Source organism: Sarcophilus harrisii, chromosome 3 (assembly GCF_902635505.1).
Source record: "Sarcophilus harrisii chromosome 3, mSarHar1.11, whole genome shotgun sequence".
NCBI lineage: Eukaryota > Metazoa > Chordata > Mammalia > Dasyuromorphia > Dasyuridae > Sarcophilus > Sarcophilus harrisii.
Window position 1 is genome coordinate 441727748 of NC_045428.1, and position 18804 is coordinate 441746551.

Genomic DNA, 18804 nt, shown 5'->3' on the forward strand with positions numbered 1-18804 from the left:
CCCCAGTTTCCTCATCAATGAGCTGGAGAAGGAAATGGCAAACCATTTCCATTTCTCTGCCAAGAACCAGCCCTCATACTCCCGCATCAAGAGATTATGAAGAGTGGGATATAATTGAAAGAGACTAAACAACAAATATTTCAGAATTTGGGGACTTGAACACAGCTCTTCCCAGCTCTGAGTTTGTTTCTTCATATTTAGTATAGTGTGCTCCTTCTATAGAATAATTTTTAAACAAAGCTGTGTTGTACTTTCTTCATAGATCTAAAGCTCCTTCCAGAATTATGGAAATCTTATTCCTTTCATATCAGATGAATATTCTGAATCTTTTTCACATTTTGAACTCACTTATTATAAACATTTTCAAAGCAGTGACCTGAGAATAATTCATTACTTATTTCTTATTTCCTCTATGTGCTTTGTAATATGCTATGGTTTTGTGCCAGTCTGTTAATGCCTTGCACAATGATGCAAATGTTAACTACTCAAAAACACTTGATGATGATGCTATATATAAAATATACAACATGTCAGATATCACACTATTAGCCATATAGAGATAGAAATCAGTCTTTGGTGAAAGAAAACAAATTCCCTTCAGTAATAGATTATCTCAGGGAACGCTGAAGAATTTGTACAATTTATTACAAAATATCTAGAAGTGTATACCATTCAGAAGTTACTCTGGTTTAGGTTTCATAAATTCAAGAACATTTCTTTAGATTTTGTGCTTGAACAGCTCACAGAGGATTTACTATTCTCTAGGAAGGCTTTTGGCAGAAGCTCTAATGTTTGTCACGTAATCAAACTTTAAATCAACAGAGAGTTTATGCTTTTGAAAGGCCATAACTTCCCAAGTTAACTGCTATAGCTTTATCTGTGTTATTTAGAATAATACTTAGACCTATGAGAGGCAATTTCTGACATCATTACTTTAGTTTAGTTTCTTCCAGTTGTTATTTTGGATGATTTAAACATTCTTTCAGTTTGAGGTCTTTGCATATTCTTAAGATTACGATTTGAGGGTATTTTTTTTTTAGCTTGTTAACCTAAATTAAACTCTTATGTAAATTAAGACAACATATTTAATAATGAATGTATTCCAGAGGGGGGAAAAAACCAAATGTAAATATAAAGGCAGGTTTAATGAAGCTGCAAAATGATTCAGGGTTGTTTTTTGATATGTAAACAATAGGGATTCATGGGGCCATAGGCAACACATGCTGTTGTGAAATATGGCTTCCTACAAAGTATTTTCTTCTTGGTGAACTGTTTAAAGCCAAACAAACCTCCAAGAGAAATTTGAATTACAAGTTATTCTAAAGCAAGATGCCAACTAAGTCCTCCAGATGTAGAAAACTACCATTTGTAAATCATCACATTTTAGATACACAGGGAAAAAAGTACATATATTTCTCTTCCTGTCATTCATGCCTACTCTGTCTTTATGTATAAAATATTTCATAAATCTGGCTGCAATCCTGTCTTTTGGTTTTGAAGATGGTATTCTTACTAGTGATTATTCATCTGTGGGGCAGAATGGTGTAGTAGAAAGATTACTGACTCTGGAATTGAAGGGACTGGGTTCAAATCTAATCTAACTCTGTGATCTTGGCCAATTAGTTTATCCTTCTTTATTAAAACAATTATAGTAATAGCATTCCTATAATACTTAAAAGTTTTCAGACTGTTTTACAAATATTATTTCATTTGATCCTCATAACAACCCTTGTGCTATTAGCTTTATTTTACAGATGAAGAAACAGAGGCAGGCAGGTAAAGTGACTTGTCCATGGTAACTTAAGTAGCAAGTGTCTTCCTGATGTTAGGTCCAACACTCTATCTACTGTACTAACTAGCTCCCTAGACCTCAGTTTCTTCACCTCTAAAAAAGATAAGATGGCTAGATGGTCTTGTAGCTCTCCCTTCCCAGCTCTAGAAGCAGTCTCCTCAATTACAAACCTATTATCCTATGACTTGAAAGGCCAATATATAACTGACAGTGCTTTCCATAGGGCAACTATAAGTAAACAACCCCGATTAACATTTATAGTCCTATATCCTAAGAGTTTGCCACTTTCCTCTTTATTATTGTTTGAATTAAAGTTTACTTAAACAGAACAAGTTTATTCCTCAAAGCTATAATCTAAGCCTGTCAATTGCATTTGTTTTTATTTTTCTCCCAGGCATTGACACGCCTCATTACTAGACAAAGTGTTTTACTTAATTCTTAGTGAGTTTGTTTCTTTAAGAAGGATGTTGAAAAAACAAAAACAGAATAATAGAAAACAAGCATAAAAAGGCAATCTGGAAGGTGAAGGTCCTGGAATCTGTCAGTTGAGGTCATTGGAAATATTTAGCCTGGAGAAGAATGGACTTTTGCTCTATACTTAAGTTGTTTATGAGACAGCTGCATGGGCATGGGATTCTATTTTGGGCTTCTGTGGAAGAAGATTATGGGGGTGTGGGAGAATAAATCAAAAACTGGAATTAAGGAGGATAAAGCAGTTACATGGAGAATTAGTACTAGTGAATTAAATTAGAGGATGAATTTTAGTTAGAAAAAAATTTGGCAAAATTTGAGAGAAATTGGGGAAAAATTGAAGAACAATTTTTAGGTCCAGAAAGTGTCTGGATTCTATTCTGGGGGATAAAACAAGTAGGACTAAAGAAAATTACAGAGACTATAAAAGGACTATGGAGAATTAAGAAGGATTAGGGAGTAGAACTTGATGAATCAAGAAGGAGATGATGGCCAGGGCAAGTCAAGGGCAGTTAAAAAAAAAAAAAAAGCTAAGTGGTACAATTACAAGGTTAACAAATTGATAGAACTGATTGATGAGTGGGGAAAATGGAAGAAAAAGTCAGGTGACTGGTAACATGGCTGAAAAAAAAAGTGGGTTAATCTGTGGCTGGGTTGCTGTTGAAACAAAGGAAAGGGATTTGAGTTGGGTTGTCAAGTTATTGAGAAGTATTATAGGATCATTATTTACTAAGATTCTTCCCTTCTTAATGTCTGTGTTGGTTAGGTTAGCTTCCTCCCCTCCCCCCAAAGTCAAAGAATATAGCCCCAAAACTTGATTGGCCTAGTGGAATAAAGATTTAAACTATGTCTCCCATTAATACAGTTTTCTGATGGCCATATTGTTGTAGCTTCTTGGACCCTTAAGGATATAAATAGGCTTGAGATTCTTTGGGCTTAGTAGGAGTTTAAGATATCATATCTTAGGGTCTGCTAAGTGGTACAGTGGATAGAGAGCACCAGCCCTGAAGTTAGGAGGACCTGAGTTCAAATTTGGTCTCAGATACTTAACACTTCCTAGCTGTGTGACCTTGGGCAAGTCACTTAACCCCAATTGCCTCGGGGAGGGGAGGGGGAGAAATCATGTTTTATCCTACTGCCAAGATCTGCTTCTATCTTGGACAATGAATGGCACTTCTATATGATTAAGAATTGCAGTACCTCTTCTGTACTATGGCTAAATAACCTCTTTTTGTTAACTGTTCTATGAGTGACTCATTTCATTCTATCAATCCTAAACTGCCAGAATGCCAGTTTGAATCAGATCTTATTTATTAAGAAGGGGTGAGAAAACTCAAAAACTTTAACCACATGATAGAATTAAGGTATAAACCTAATGATTAAATAATAATAATAATAATAATAAAAATAAAAAGATGACAGGAAGAATTCAATATGATGAAGTACTGGCTCCTCTATATGACTCTTCCTTCTCCCTTCCCTCTCCCCCTCTCTACCCAGGGAATCGAAGAAAGTTTAGAAAAGTGTCTTTTCTCTTGAATCCAGAAACCAGATCAGGTTCTCTCTACTCTTAGCTCTCTCAATGTTGCTCATCAAATAGGCAGAAAGCACTGAGTAACTATTCTCCTCTAATGAAGAGAGTCTTATGCAAAAAACCCTGAGTCAAAGATTGCACATTTATAAGTGTTTTTAATAAGGCTGAAAATCTGGACCTTACAGAGACTAAGGGAAATTGTGTAGTTCCTTGCATTTGGTGTGTGATGCTTGTCTTTTTGACAAGTGGAATGACTATTATCTATATTCAGAATAAAAGTTGCTATTCCTCTAGAGCAGAAGGCAAAGGGATCAGAAGAATGACACTCTAGGTTGTTAGAAAGAAGGAAAGGTTCTGAAAAGAAACTAAAGCAAGGATTCAATAAGGCAAACAGGAAATCTGAGGTGAGGGAGAGGATAGCTTGACCCTTGGTAAAATGATGGATAATGAAAGCATATTACACAGAAAGGATAGAAAAGAAAATGACCCCTATACAGTTAGAACTTAAAATAGATTTGAAGCTCTTTCTGAAGAGAAGAGAACTAGATGTTCTAAGGAGGAAAAAGGTGCATCTAAGAATGATACAGTAGAACTGAAGAAGATATTAAGTGAGAAGCCACCAGATAGGGACAAATGAAGAAGATAAGAGAAGTAACTGGTAGTAGAAATATTCTCTGCTTAGTGGTAGTAAGGGGAGCTATTTGTCAATCTGATAATAACAAAATGTCTATTGTTTAGAGCATTTATCCAAGACATAACAGAGAGCTTCCCAAGAATTTTCAAAATGGAGAACAATTACCTATCTCTGTTGATTCATAAATGGCACATCTTCAAAAAACCTAAAAAAATATTTCCAGCAATTCTTAATGATATATGATATTAAAAAAGAAAAAAAGAAAAGTAAATGTTGGGTAGAATATGGTTTTGTTTGGTTGTTCAGTTATTTAATTTGCTTCCAACTCTTTGTATTCCCCATTTAGAATTTTCTTGGCAAAGATACTGGAGTTGGCCATGTTCTTCCCCAGTTCATTTTATAATGAAGAAACTGAGGCAAACAGGGTTAAATAACTTTCCCGGATTCATACAGGTAGTAAATGTCTGAGGCTAGATTTGAACTAAGGAAGATGAGTCTTCCTAACTCCAAAGCCACTACTCCATCCACTATTCCTCCTAGCTGCCATAGATTATAGTAGCATATATTAAAAACCTATACTTATGTGAGGAAATCCAGGAATCAAAGGTAAAGGTGGGGGACCCATGACAGATGGTGGAAAGAAACCTCCTGGATAGAAAGAGTAAATAAGAGCTTGAAAAACAGACAACAATTTTGGAACAAAGGCAAAAGATAAAACGATGAGGAATTTTATTCAGACAAATAAGAGTTAATAACTTCATAACTTACTTCAGTGCTAATTTCATTCTTCAAAAATGGAGGAACCATCAGGTGGAAATTTTATTTTTAATCTGATTCTCCATAATAGATAAAAATTGGTTGCTAAAATAGAAATGATGATAATCTCAAAGGGAAGTAATGACTCCATCCTATAGTTATAAAACAAAAAAAAATCTAAACATGTATGATTTGTACCTTAGATGTGATACAATCAAATTTTAAAGAATTTAGAGGAAAGATAGGGGTCCATGGAGTAAAATGTAACAAAGGAATTCAACCCAAGAAGAATGGGAGATGCTTAAGACTAAAATTCTGAAGACATAAAGGGAAACAAGTCTAGCAAGGAGGGGAAAATGAAATTTGTTTGAAGAGACCAGCATGAATGCAAAAGGAAGTTACCAAATAAAATAAAATTTTAAAAAAGCAATGTACAGAAGGTGGAAATAAGGCCAAGTAACAGAGGATGAGTATAAGAACCTATTATGATCTTATAAAAGTAGTGTGAGGTGCTAAAGATAAGAATGAACTGAGGCTGGCAAAGAAAGTTAAGGACAACTTAAAGAAGAAAAAAAAAGATCAAAGAAGGGATAGCATCTTTTTTTGGGTTGGATGGGACAATAATAATTGATGGTTAACATTAAGCAGAAGTGATTGATTCAAAATCTTTCTAGCTTGATAGAACATACAGACGGTGTGATCCTTAACCTAATGTTTAAGAATTCAGAATGATTTACGTACCATAAATCAAGAGAATAAGACTCTAGTGGAAAGTTAATTTATATATGATTGGATAGTCTATTATTTAAATGGCAAGAATTGGCATTAGCTTCTAGTTTTGTGTTTTTAATAAAAATCTTAGATTCTACCTAAATAGGGTTTATCTGGTGCAGAATGGTATGCAGAATGGTATACAACTTCAGTCTCCTTCAAAACGATTATTTGTTATAGTTTGATACTGGACAACTGGGTGGCAAAGTGAATTAAATACTGGTTCTAGAGTCAGGAAGACATGTGTGACCCTGGACAAGTAACTTCACTCTACTTCCCTCAGTTTCTGCATCTGTAAAATGAGACAGGGAAGTAAAAGGCAAACTACTCTAGTATCTCTAAAAAGAAAACCCCAAATGTGATCTTGAAGTGAAACATTATTAAAAATGACTAAACAACAATAAAATAGTTTGCTCACACAGTTCTTCCTGGTCTTCTTGTGAGTGATTTTTGATGGTATTTTCTGCAAAGTTGGGAAAATTTTCCAAATATGCAAAATGTATTCTGACACTAGTTTTTAGATCCTCTCTCTCATTCTAGGATAGGACTTGTATCCTCATAGCACATACCGGATGCTAAATAAATGATTGTTAAATCAAACTTCATGGTTCCAAAGTGGAAGGTAGAATTCATGTGGGTTATCATGACACTTTATTTCATTTCATGAAATGAGTATGAATAAGTCAGACAAGGGATCATCCAGCCTCCCTGGTAGGACCATACAATTCTCTGTGGAATAAGTACAAGATATTAATGTACTTCTTGGGAATTAGACTAATATGCTTAATTTAATTGTTCTCTTAAGGTATTTTTGTGTTTTGTGAGGCCTGGATCTTGATGTAATTCCAATAATCTATTTAGTGAAATTAATATTTCAATTCTTTAGGATAATTTTGTGACAAGTTATACATTCCAGAAAAAAAAAAAAAAAACAGATCATTCAGGAATCTGGATAAATTCCAAACTAAGTGGTAAAATTCCATTCAGTCTCCATTAAAAATCTAATTTGACGACTTATCCTTCAACTCCCTGGCTAATATGTATTAATATTGTTTCTGTTTATGAGTAGTTGTAGGATTTCTCCCAAGAGGGACATTGAGTTCAATAGCACAGAGAAGCACCAGGTATAGAAAGTATCTATATGATTTTTTTCCCTTATATTTTCTTAGGCTTAAAGTTAATAAAGTTAGGAATTGGAGTCCTAGCATTTTCAAGAGAGAGGGAGGAAGATATAGAGATAGATAGATAGATAGACAGACAGACAGATAAATAGATTGTTAAAGACAGACAGACAGGGGAAGAGTACCTCTATTCTTAAGCTTATGACTCAGGAAAAAGTATGGTTAGGGAAAAAACATCAGTTTCCCTTTGCAAGTCCCACGTGGTCAAATAGATGCCTTACACATCATTTTTTCTCTTTTTTCCTTTTGTCTGGTACTGTCTTTGCCAGATCTATTGCTGCTGCTGAGAGCAGAGACAAAAAAGAGACCCTTTAGTATATAGGTGATGGGTAAGAAACATGGAGAAAAGTGAATCCTTGAATGCAGTAATTCCTGCCCAGTGTTCCTTCTGCCTATTAAATACAGCCAGGATTTCCCTTTCTATAAGGTTATTTATTCTGATAATAAAACTAGTGATATTACTTTCATGGTATCTGCTTTCAAAGAAATAAAGCTCCTATTTCTAATTTGGAAAATTTCTGTTTGAGAACTTTTTATTGGACTTGAGCCTTCATTTGATGTCAGGAAAGGGAAAAAAGTTTCCTTTTGTTTTCTCCTCATGTGTGTATTGATACACACACACACACACATTTGCTTTAAGGAAAACATTTTTATTGAATCTGAGAAAGATATAGAAAAGTTCTGGGACAACTATGCAGTGATTCTCAGAGTTAGACTCAGCAATCACTTAATCCAGTCTCTACTTTTAAAAGAATCTCATTCACATACCTGAGATGTAAGCAAGTATGTGCTAGAATCAGCTTGAATTAGCTCTGGAGAGACAATTGTTAAATGTTCTTCATGAGCATTTACATTTTAGGAAATAAGAGTTTGATTTATTGTTTTATTGATTGTCCAGACTTCAAAAAAGTGCTGGTGAATATGTTAACAATATAGATTCCATACAAAATGTGCTACATGTACTATTTTCTTCTCCTTGAAGAGCCAGCAATTAAATATATATTCCTCTTGAGGGAGACCTCTTCAGTACCTCTTTAGGCAGCTAATTCAACTGTTAGATATCTCATTAGGAGGTGTTTCCTTATATCAAGCTTAAAATGGCTTCTCTTGCAACATCCAGTAATTGCTCACTGTTCTGCTTTCTGGGTTGAAGAAGAATATGCCTTATCTGTCTTTCATAATACTTAAGACAACTTTCATGTCTCTCCTTAGTTTTTTCTCCTCTAGGCTAAACATCTTGTGTTCCTCCTACCAATCTTAACATTGCATGAACTCAAAGTTCTTCACCATTTTGGTTGTCCTCTTCTGTATCCTTTTTGACTTATCAATTTCCTTCCTAAAAATTGTACCAGATCTGAATTCCAGGAAGTCCAGAGCTTATCTGACAAGACTGGAGTATATCAGGATCGTTAGCTTATTCCTGGATATTTACTATTCCTTTCTTAAAGCAGTCATATAAGCTTCTTTGGAAGCCATACCAAATAACTGTCTCATATTGAATTTGGAGTTCCCTATTTTGTAAGTGAAGTTTAATTTTATTAAGTTTACTTTTATTTAATTCAGACCAATGTTCCAGCCCATCAAGATTTTTCTGACTTCCAATCTTGTCATATGGTATGTTCAGTTCACTGTACTTCCTAACTTTGTGAAATCTTTGTATGCAATAATCATACCATCTATATATTTATCCAATTCATTGAATAAAAATGTCAAATATTATAGAGTGCAGCACAGACCATTAGGATCCACCCCTGGAGAGACTAGAGGTATTCCTTTGCTAGTGGGAAAAATAACCAGGTCTATGAATAATCACTTCTGTACTCATCAAAATGTGGAAAGCAGGTCAGCCAAATTTCATGATAGCTGATTTGTATGCAGCTATAATGAGACATACCTGTCCCTTTACCATGCCACAGACATAGAAGTCTGCCCTTGGGGCTGTTCATTATAAAACCCAGCTTCCTAATCTTAAGAATATTAGCTAAAACCTAAGATTACAGAAAGGCTGTTAGAGATTGTAGAATCCAATCTTCTTATTTTATAGATGATGAATACCTAGAAAGATTAGGTAACCTGTATAAGCCCAGGTGGATAATAAGAGGTAAGTTGAGATTTGAACTCATGTTCTTTTGCTTTAAGTCCATTATTCTTTCTACTACATTATTTTACCTTCTTGAAGTTCAAGGCCAAATATAAAATCAAATGGTCCTTTGTTATTTATCATTTTTATAGTTCTAAATGTTCTTTCTACAAGGCTCCTAGACCACCTGCAAGATCAGCTCTACAATGGAGAAAGTATAAGAAGTATAAATGGATAATGAAGTAGGGAAATGAGGTATCTGGAATGTTTTGGAACAGATCTGGAACTTGGAACAGATATATATGCATGGCATCAAAGGATGAGAATCTTTAAGGAAATTAAATGGAAAAGAATAAAAATATAGGTTAGTAGAAGGAAGGAAAGCTGATGTACAAAAAGATAGTTTAAACAGAACCTTCAAAAATTTTAGAGGTAATTCTAGTTATGAAAAGAAAAAAAAAGAACCACCTCATAAAAGCCAATTACTAAAAGATTTTTCTCATCTGCCTAAAAGATGGTAAGTGGGTAAAAGCATGACTTGCTTTGCAAAGAACATGTATGCTTCAATGAAATGCCTAGTAGTTTTCCCCCCAAGTGCCACAAACCTGTTACTCGAAGTTTATCTGTCCCAACCACAACTTCCTTTTCATCAACTGTAAATAGAGGCCGGCCATCCTTGGAGTTGATCTGGAATTGCTGACTGTGGACTTCTACCATTTTGGGACCTGAAGAATATATTACAATATTTAATTAGTAAATAAATAGATTCAATGTAATTCGAGCACTCACAGAAGTCAGATCTACCAGCCAATTCTGAATTATTTAAAATTTAAATTGTCCTCACCACAAATTCAGTGTATATTAATTTTGCTATGGTCCAAGCCTTTCTGTTTAATAGGAAGACAAACTATAGTTCAAATTAAATCATTGCTGAATATACTAATGTATTACCAATTTATAGCTTTTCCAGTTTGTGGTATCTTGTCAATATAAAAGCTGGCTAGTTTTAGTCAGTATTATTAGAAATTAGAGAAGCAGAGTTGATGAGTGCTAGACCTGAAGTCAGGAAGAACTGAGTTCAAATCCAATCTCAGACATAACTGGGTGATCCTGGGAAAGTCACTATTTCCCTATCTATAAAATGGGAATAATAATACCTTCCAGAGTGGTTGAGTATAAAATGAGATAATTTTTAAAGTGCTTTGTAAACCTTAAAGTCCTATATTCTTATCATCATTGTTGTTATTATTGTTACTATTTTTTATCTGTATCCCTTTGTAAAGATTTTGTCTTCTAAAATATCAGGTTTAGTAGTATGCCTTACAATTTGTTAAAAAAAGATTATGGATAATCAGAGAGGAGAGAGTCATTTCCGTGAGGGAAGAATTTTGATCTTTGTCCTTTCTCAATTCTCCACAGCACTTTTTGGATATGTATTAATATGATATAAATTGTTTCAAGTTATTTCTGAAATTATTTTCAAGAATCTGGGGAAGCACCATTCATGAATAAGTATTTTACATATTTGCAAATAGAGGTCATAATTACTTTTGGATGTAATCAGTGATGTTGTTTTTGTTTCCATCAATCTTCAAACTGGAAAGGGTAGAGTAATATTCTGAAGAGGGAATTAAAGCCTGAGATAAGAAAGGATATAAAGAGAGTATAATACTAATTTAATTGAATTCAAGTCTTTAGGCCTGTCAAGAGGTCCAGATACCATAATTTTGAATGATATTTTCTTACTTCATGTTTTGGCACTTTTCAGAATAGTGGACTTCAGAAAGGGGAGAAATTACGAGCTACATAGCTTCTTGTTTATATTATTGTTGTTTGTCCTTTGTTCTCTAAGACAATCATGATATCAGGAAGGTAATGCCATCACATACAGGTGAACTGAATTTGAGTGAGGGAGGGCTGGACAAGGTCTCCAGTCTCACTTTCTCCTCCAGTCATCTGGCTTCTGTGGCCAAATATCAGGATAACTAGAGATGGCCACTGGAGTGGCCTTTTTATGCTGTCTTTAATAAGTCTCAGTCTGACTGAGGCAAAACCCATTCAGTAATTAAGACTAAGTAAGAAAGATTAAATTAAGAGGCAACACCTTTACCTTTCCTCTCTTGCCACCTCCAAATTGATATCAGTTGAATCTGACATAGAACTTGACATGCTAAAAGTACAATTTTGCCACCAGTTCTTCAGAAGAGCTGAGGAACAGATTTTAACGATTCCATCTAGCCAGATATTCTAGGTATTTGACTCTGATTCTGGATAAGGTAATTAATCTTTCTGGGTCACCTGTAATATGAAGGACTAGAGTGAATGGCCTATAAGGTTCTTTCAAGCTCTAAATCTGTGATTCTATTATCTCATGAAGAACAAAGGGCCTCACATAGATTTTCTCATTTTGTCCTCTTTAATAATCATTTGAACAGAGCAGATACAATAATCTTATAGTATAGATAAGGAGTATGAGTTTCAAGGAGATTAGATATCCAATTAATAAATAGCAGAGCTAAAATTCAAGTTGTTGGTATTTTGATTCAAATCCAGCATTCCCTCCCTTTTTCTTAGTTCAATTTAATTTTATTTTTCAGTTAAATTTTCTCCTTCCTTTTATCCCTTTTTTTTTGTCCATTGAGAAGGCAAGAAAAACAAAACCCATTACAAATGTATATAGTCATATAAAGCAAATTTTTATGTATTAGTCATGTCAAAAAAGAAAGAAAGCAAGCAAAACAAAGAAAAGGAAACAACTTTCAGTTTGTACTCTGGCTCCATCAGTTCCTTATCTGGAAGTAGAAAAAATGTTTCATCATGAGTTCTTTGGAATTGTGATCAGTCATTGAGTCAATCAAAGTTACTTAGTGTTTTAAAATTTTTAATTAATTGTTTTTGCTATATTTTAAGTTCCAAATTGTCTTATTCCATCATCACCCTGCAATAGAGAAGGCCACAATCTCTCTCTCTCTCTCTCTCTCTCTCTCTCTCTCTCTCTCTCTCTTTTTCTTCTTGTGTGTCTCGGTCTCTCTCTCTCTCTCTCTCTCTCTCTCTCTCTCTCTCTCACACACGCACAGATACACACACTTATGTAAAACCATCTATTTCTCAGTCTACTTTTGCTAGATTTGGATAGCATCTTCCTTTGTAATTGACTTGCATTTTTATAATATAATAACTTAGTCATTCATAATATTGCTGTTACTAAATTCTGAATGTTATCATTGTCTTGGTTTAGCTAATTTCACTCATTATTTCATACAAATCTTTCCATGTTTTTTTAAAAATCAACCTGCTCATTACTTCTTACAGCACAGTAATATTTCATTATTATCATGTACCACAACTTGTTTAGTCATTCCCCAATTCATAAGTATCCCTCAATTTCCAGTTCTTTGTCACTACAAAGAGAGCTACCATAAATAGTAGAGAACATATAGATTCTTTTCGTTTGCCCCTGATTATGGCAGAAGAAATTTTTTTATTGCTGTATCAAAGGGTATACACAGTTGTCTAACTCTTAGTACATAATTTCAGATTGATCTTCAAAATGTTTGGATCACTTTCCAATTTCACAAATACTATATTAGTGTATGAATTTTTCTACATTCCCTCCAATATTTGTCATTTTCCCCTTCTATCATTTTAGCTGATCTGATAGGTATGAAATATATTCAAATTTTAATTTGAATTTCTCTAATCAATAATGATTTAGAGTATGTTTAATATAATTATAAATAGCTTTGATTTCCTCATCAAAAAACTGCTTGTTCATATCCTTTGACCATTTACCAAATGGGGAATGATTCATATTCTTATAAATATAATGGCTCTTTATGTGTTTGGGATATGAAGCCTTAATCCAAGACACTGTCTATAAATTCCTGCCCCCCACCAATTTTCTACTTTCCTTCTAATCTTGGCTAAGTTGCTTTTATTTATACAAAGTACTTTTTAATTTAGTGCAATCAAAATTTCATTTTACATTTCATTTACATTTCCTAATGATCTCTATCTCTTGTTTATTTATAAATTCTTTTTTCCTATTCATAGTCTGACATGTAACAAGTTCATTATTCTCCTAATTTACTTATGATATCTCCTTTTGTATCTAGTTTAGGTATCTGTTTTGGCCTTATCTTGATTATATAGTGTAAGATTCTGTTTTATACCCAATTTCTTTCTTTCTTTCTTTTTTCTTTTTTTTTTTTTTTTTTTTGGTTTTCCCAACAGTTTTTTTTTTTTTATCAATTAGTGAATTCTTATCTCACAAGCTACTAAGTCTTTCAAAGTTTATTATCAATAACAATATACTTGTTATTTATTATTCATTGTCCTAGTTCTGTTTACTTCACTTTATGTCAGTTATTAAAGTATTCCCAGGTTTTTCTAAAACCATTCCCTTTACTATTGCTTATAATACAATAGTATTCTATCACATTCATATAGTATAACTTGTTCAACCATTCTCCAATTGATGAACAACTCCTCAGTTTTCAATTCTTTTTCACCACAAAAAAAGCTGCTATAAATATTCTGTGAATATGAAATTTTTCTTTCTTTGATCTTTTGGAATATAGACCTCATCAGGATTGCTGAATCAGAGGTATGCAGAATTTAATGGCATTTTTGCCTTAGTTTCACATTGCTTTCCAGAATGTATAGACTAATTCATAGGCTCAATAATAGCACATTGGTGTATCTGTTTTTCAAAAGCCCTTCCAGCTTTTGTTATTTTTTTTTGTCACCTTAGCCTGTTTATGGGTATGAGGTATTCTGTCAGAGTTATTCTTCACTTCTTGTGAGTATGACTTCACTTTCCTTCTTCATTAGCTTCAAGTTGAATGAGCCATTTCAACTCTATATTATATTTTGCTCTTGAATTTATTGTTCCTCCTTGTCTTAATGCCAATCTCAGCCCCTGATTACTCCATCGTCTACCTCCTCCACTCCTAATCACCAGCTGTTGAACAAAAATGAAGGAAGAGTCTGCTGGTCAGTCTCCTTGCCAAAATTATCTTCCTACTCTAGGCCATCTTCCACTTAGTTGGCAAAATGATTTTTCTAAAGTGTAGATCTGACTATCTCCTTACTCAGTAAACTCTAGTGCCTTCCTATCACCTCTAGGATCAAATATAATACCCTGTTTCATGTGCAAGACCCTTCATAAGCTACCCTCTTCCCTTTCCAATTTTCTTATACCTTAAATCTTTCATGTGCTCTGAAATCCAGGGATAATGTCCTCCTTGCTGCTTCTAGCACAAGGCATGGCATTTCCCTATTCCATGCATTTTTGTTGGCTGTAGCTCCCTCATACCTGAAATTCTCTCACCTCATCTTAGCCTCCTAGTTTCCTTGGCTTCTTCCAACTCAGTTAAAATCCTACTTTAGAGAGGGAGCCTTTCCCTATCTCCCTTAATTCTAATGCCTTCCTCTATTGCTGTTTTCCAATTTATCCTGCATATAATGTGTTTCTACAAAATTATTTGTATGTTGTCTCCTCCAATGGATTGTGAGTTCCTTTAGAGCAGGGACAATCCTTTGCCTGTTTATCTTCATCACTTGGTAAAATATCTAACACATAGTAGATACTTCTTAATTGTTTATTGACTGACACTCATGCTGACTGTTTTTTTTATGTTATCCAACCTCAACTGTGTCCACACTGCAACAATGCAATCCTTTTATTCCTTCCAAATTGATTTCCTATCTCATTCCTTATATAACCTATTGCACATTTTCTTTTCTCTCCTTGAATGCCTGCCCATATTCTTCTCCTCCATTTCTTTCTTGGCTAAAAATCTTGTCTCCTACATTATTGAAGATGTTGAAACGATTTAACATTAGCTTCCTCTCCTTTCATTTTATTTGACTCAAAATTATTAGACCCCATAACTTTCTCCTTTTCCCCCCAGTCTTTGACAAAAAAGTTGACCTTTTTTTTCCCCAAATCTAAGCCCTTTATACCTCTGACCACCTCCTGTCTTGTCAAAAAAATTATTTCTTCAATATCCCCTTTCTCTCTTGAATCTTCAACTTCTCTTTATCAACTGATTCTTTTTCTACTGAACTCAAAAACAAAGGATGATTTCTCCTATCCTGAAACTATTTTTCATGGACCCTACCAATTTTTCAAATTATCTGATACTTCCTCTTCCTCAAATTTCAAGGAAAACTTCCCTAGACTCACTGCTTTTATTTCCTTTTTCACTTTCTCTTCACTACTTTGCAATCTGGCTTGTGATGCCACCATTAAATTGCTTTCTCCAAGGTTAGCAATGATCTCTTAATTGACAAAACTCAATTCTAATCCTTCTTGATTTATCCACTTCATTTGTCACTGTTAACCACTTTTCCTGGAATTTCTTTCCTCTGGGTTCTCATATTTTTCTTTCTTGGTTTACCTTCTACTGCCTAACAAATCCACCCTAATCTCCTTTGCTGGCTCATCATTCATTTTATGAACCCTAACCATGGAATTGCCCAGGGATAATGTTTTATACCTTCTGTAACCTCATCAGATTCTAAGTGTTTAACTATCATGACTATATAGGAGACTCCCAAATCTATATATATTCAAATTCAATTATCTTCTCTGAGTCTCTTACATCACCAATTGCCTATAGGACATTTCAAACTGTATGTTTGGGGAAATCATAACTCAGAATATAAATAACTGAGCTTATTAACTTCTCACTTCTAAATCTTCTCTTACCAATTTTCCTATTTCTGTTAAAGTATCACCCTATAGTCTTACAGTTGTAACCTCTACATTTTTCTCTACATCTTCTTCTCCTTCAACCTACATATAGACACCAAATTTTGTTTTTACTTTTACAACTTTTTTTTCATATGACCCCTTATGGCCCCTCAGCCAGAACTTATTACATTCTTTGTCCAGGTATTCATCTCTTTTACTTAAGTTATTTTTGCCTCGGTTACTTCAACATCCTAACTGGTCCTTCTGCTTTTCCCCATCTCAAATTTCTGGCTACTCTCATTCAAGCTACATATTCCTGTCGAAGTAATTTTCCTTAAATGTAGATTTGGTCAGGAGACTTTCCTATTCAATCAATTCTAATAGCTTCCTCTTGCTTCTAGGATAGAATGTAAACTGTTCTGTTTAATTTGTAAAGCCCTATTGCCATGTGCTCTAACTTTTATTTCCAGCTTTGTTATATATCAGTACCCTCTATCCCCTGACATGCACTCTAAACCAAACAAACTGGTCTAACCTCTATTTCTTACACAGGTCACTTTCTGTCCATCTCTGAGCATTGACCATCTGATATACTTAGAGTACATTCTTCTGTTTGCCTCAAATAATTCCTCTCTTTCTTTAACATAAAGGTCAAATGTGATCTTTTGCATGATGCTTTTAGTGATCTGCCCAATTAGTGTTCTCCCTTTCAAACAACCTTGTATTTTTGTATATATTTGTATTTATCCATTTTACATATATAGACAAATCTATTCATATATACATACACACACACATATATATAAGTTTGTATATATAATTTGAAAATGAGAATTTCTCTGTGAGAAAGGATTGCTTCATTCATTGTATTTTTATCCCTGGAGTTTTGTCTGGTACCTTGCATGTGGCAAATGCTTAATAAATACTGATTGATAAAAGGCACAAATCATCTCAATCAACAAGATGGAATTTAATAAGGATAAAAGTAAAGTCATTTTTTGGAGAGTAAAATAAAGAAATGACGGGTGTTGGAATAGATATTTCTTCAAGTATTTATAGAGTTTTTAAAAGGAAAAAGGATTATACTTGAACTATTTGTACTGGAAAGGAAGAAATAGGAGAAAAAGGTAGAAGTTGCATAGAACAACATTTAGACTTGATATAAGGGACAGTTATGTAATGGTCAGAGCTATTCAAATGCAGCATACTCTATCTTGGGAGGGAGTGGACAGGGCTTCCTTGGGGGTCTTTAAGTGAATCTTGATGACTTTGGGCACAGGTTGTAGATGGGATTCTTATTCAGGGATATGTTTAACTAAATGGCATCTGAGATAGGTTCCTTTTGCCACTGAGATTCTGTGATTCATATTTACTAAATTTTCAGATGGCACAAAGCTGATAGGGATAATTAATATGTTGAATGACAGAATTGGTTTTCAAAATTGTCTCAACCAGCATGTTGATGTTCATGAGTAAGAGCAAAGTTGCAAGCTGAGTAGCAAATCAATGGCATAAGGACAGGATGTGAGGAGGCCTGACTTGGTAATAGTCCAGGTGAACAAAGTACAAATAATAATGACTCTGGTTGACATCAAGCCAAGAGTTTAATGTCTTTTTTTCGTGACAGAACAATATATCGTCAGACATAAATTCCATGTCCAGAATGAGGGAAATGTTATTTTTTTAAAAACATATTAAGAAAACCTCAAGGGCACTTTTATATTAGCATTTGTCCAGAGGAAAATGATCAGGAAAGTCAGTGGTCTTGGAATAATGCCTAATAAAGAATGATTGTGGGAATGAGTAATATTTAGCCTGGAGCAAAAAACCCTAAAGATAAATATGAAAGCCATCTTAGAAAATATGATAGGGAAAGGGAGTATACATTGGACCTGTGATTTCGTTGATTTAGGGAACTCCTTTTACTAATTCATGTTAGAAATTTCTTTGCAACCTAGTCTCAGAGTTAACTTGAGCAGTGATGTCAAACTAAAATACGAAGTGGGCTAACTAAAATCATACATAAGGGTCCCTGAGAGAGCAAATGGACTCAGAAAACCACACTTAACATTATCTATATTCTATCATATTTTAAATGAGCTATTTCCCAATTACATTTAGGAGTTCTGGTGGCTGCCTTGTGGCCAGTGTGTTTGACAACTCTGCTCTAGTGTACTAAGTTAAATCACTTGCTCAGTCACACAGAAAGTTTATGTCAAAGGTAAGATTTGAACTTCTTGGCTTCGAGACCAACTTTCTATTCATTATGTCAAGCTCTCTTTCACAAAATTTGAAGAGTTTCCAAAGATTAGAGGAAGTAGTTATATTTTGTGCTGCTTCAGAAGACCAAGCTACTACCTGTGGAAAAGAGTTACAAAGGCATCAATTTTGAAACTGGGCACATATGAGGAGCTTCATAAAAACTAAAGCTATCTCTTTGTGCTTATATATATATATATATATATATATATATATATATACACATTTTTAGCCTTTAAGGGTTCTTCAGGGACTGTAACTTCTGCTCCAAAGTTCTGGGTCATCACAATGTTGGTTGGTTGCTGTTCTTTGTGCTTGAAGAGGACCAAAATGAAAATGTAACACAATGGCCTTTGGACCACTTATTAGGAAAATTAGGTTGTAGATAAGATTCAAATATGTATGAGCAAGTAACTGAGCTTTACACCTCAAGGTTTTTTCTTTTTTTTTTTTTTTAAACTCATCAGCCTCTTAAATTCTTTATCTAAAAAATAAGGAAGCTGGAATAGATCTCTGAGGGAAGATCCTTCCCATTTAAATATTCTATGATTAGCACTTAGTGCCTAACATATAGTAGGAACTTAATATTATAGATCGTTTACTTAAGAAAAATGTAAACAGTTATT

General features: G+C 34.0%; 1 protein-coding gene across 2 annotated transcripts in view; it reads right to left on the minus strand.

Annotated features, from left to right (window-relative positions):
* The window catches only part of SGCG (sarcoglycan gamma), a 242957-nt gene that overhangs the window by 77434 nt on the left and 146719 nt on the right, over positions 1–18804 (minus strand). For both annotated transcript variants that reach the window (XM_031960792.1, XM_031960791.1), the window contains exon 5: positions 9825–9944. In XM_031960792.1, the coding sequence (XP_031816652.1) occupies positions 9825–9944 (120 nt within the window). The remainder of the gene's footprint in view (positions 1–9824; positions 9945–18804) is intronic.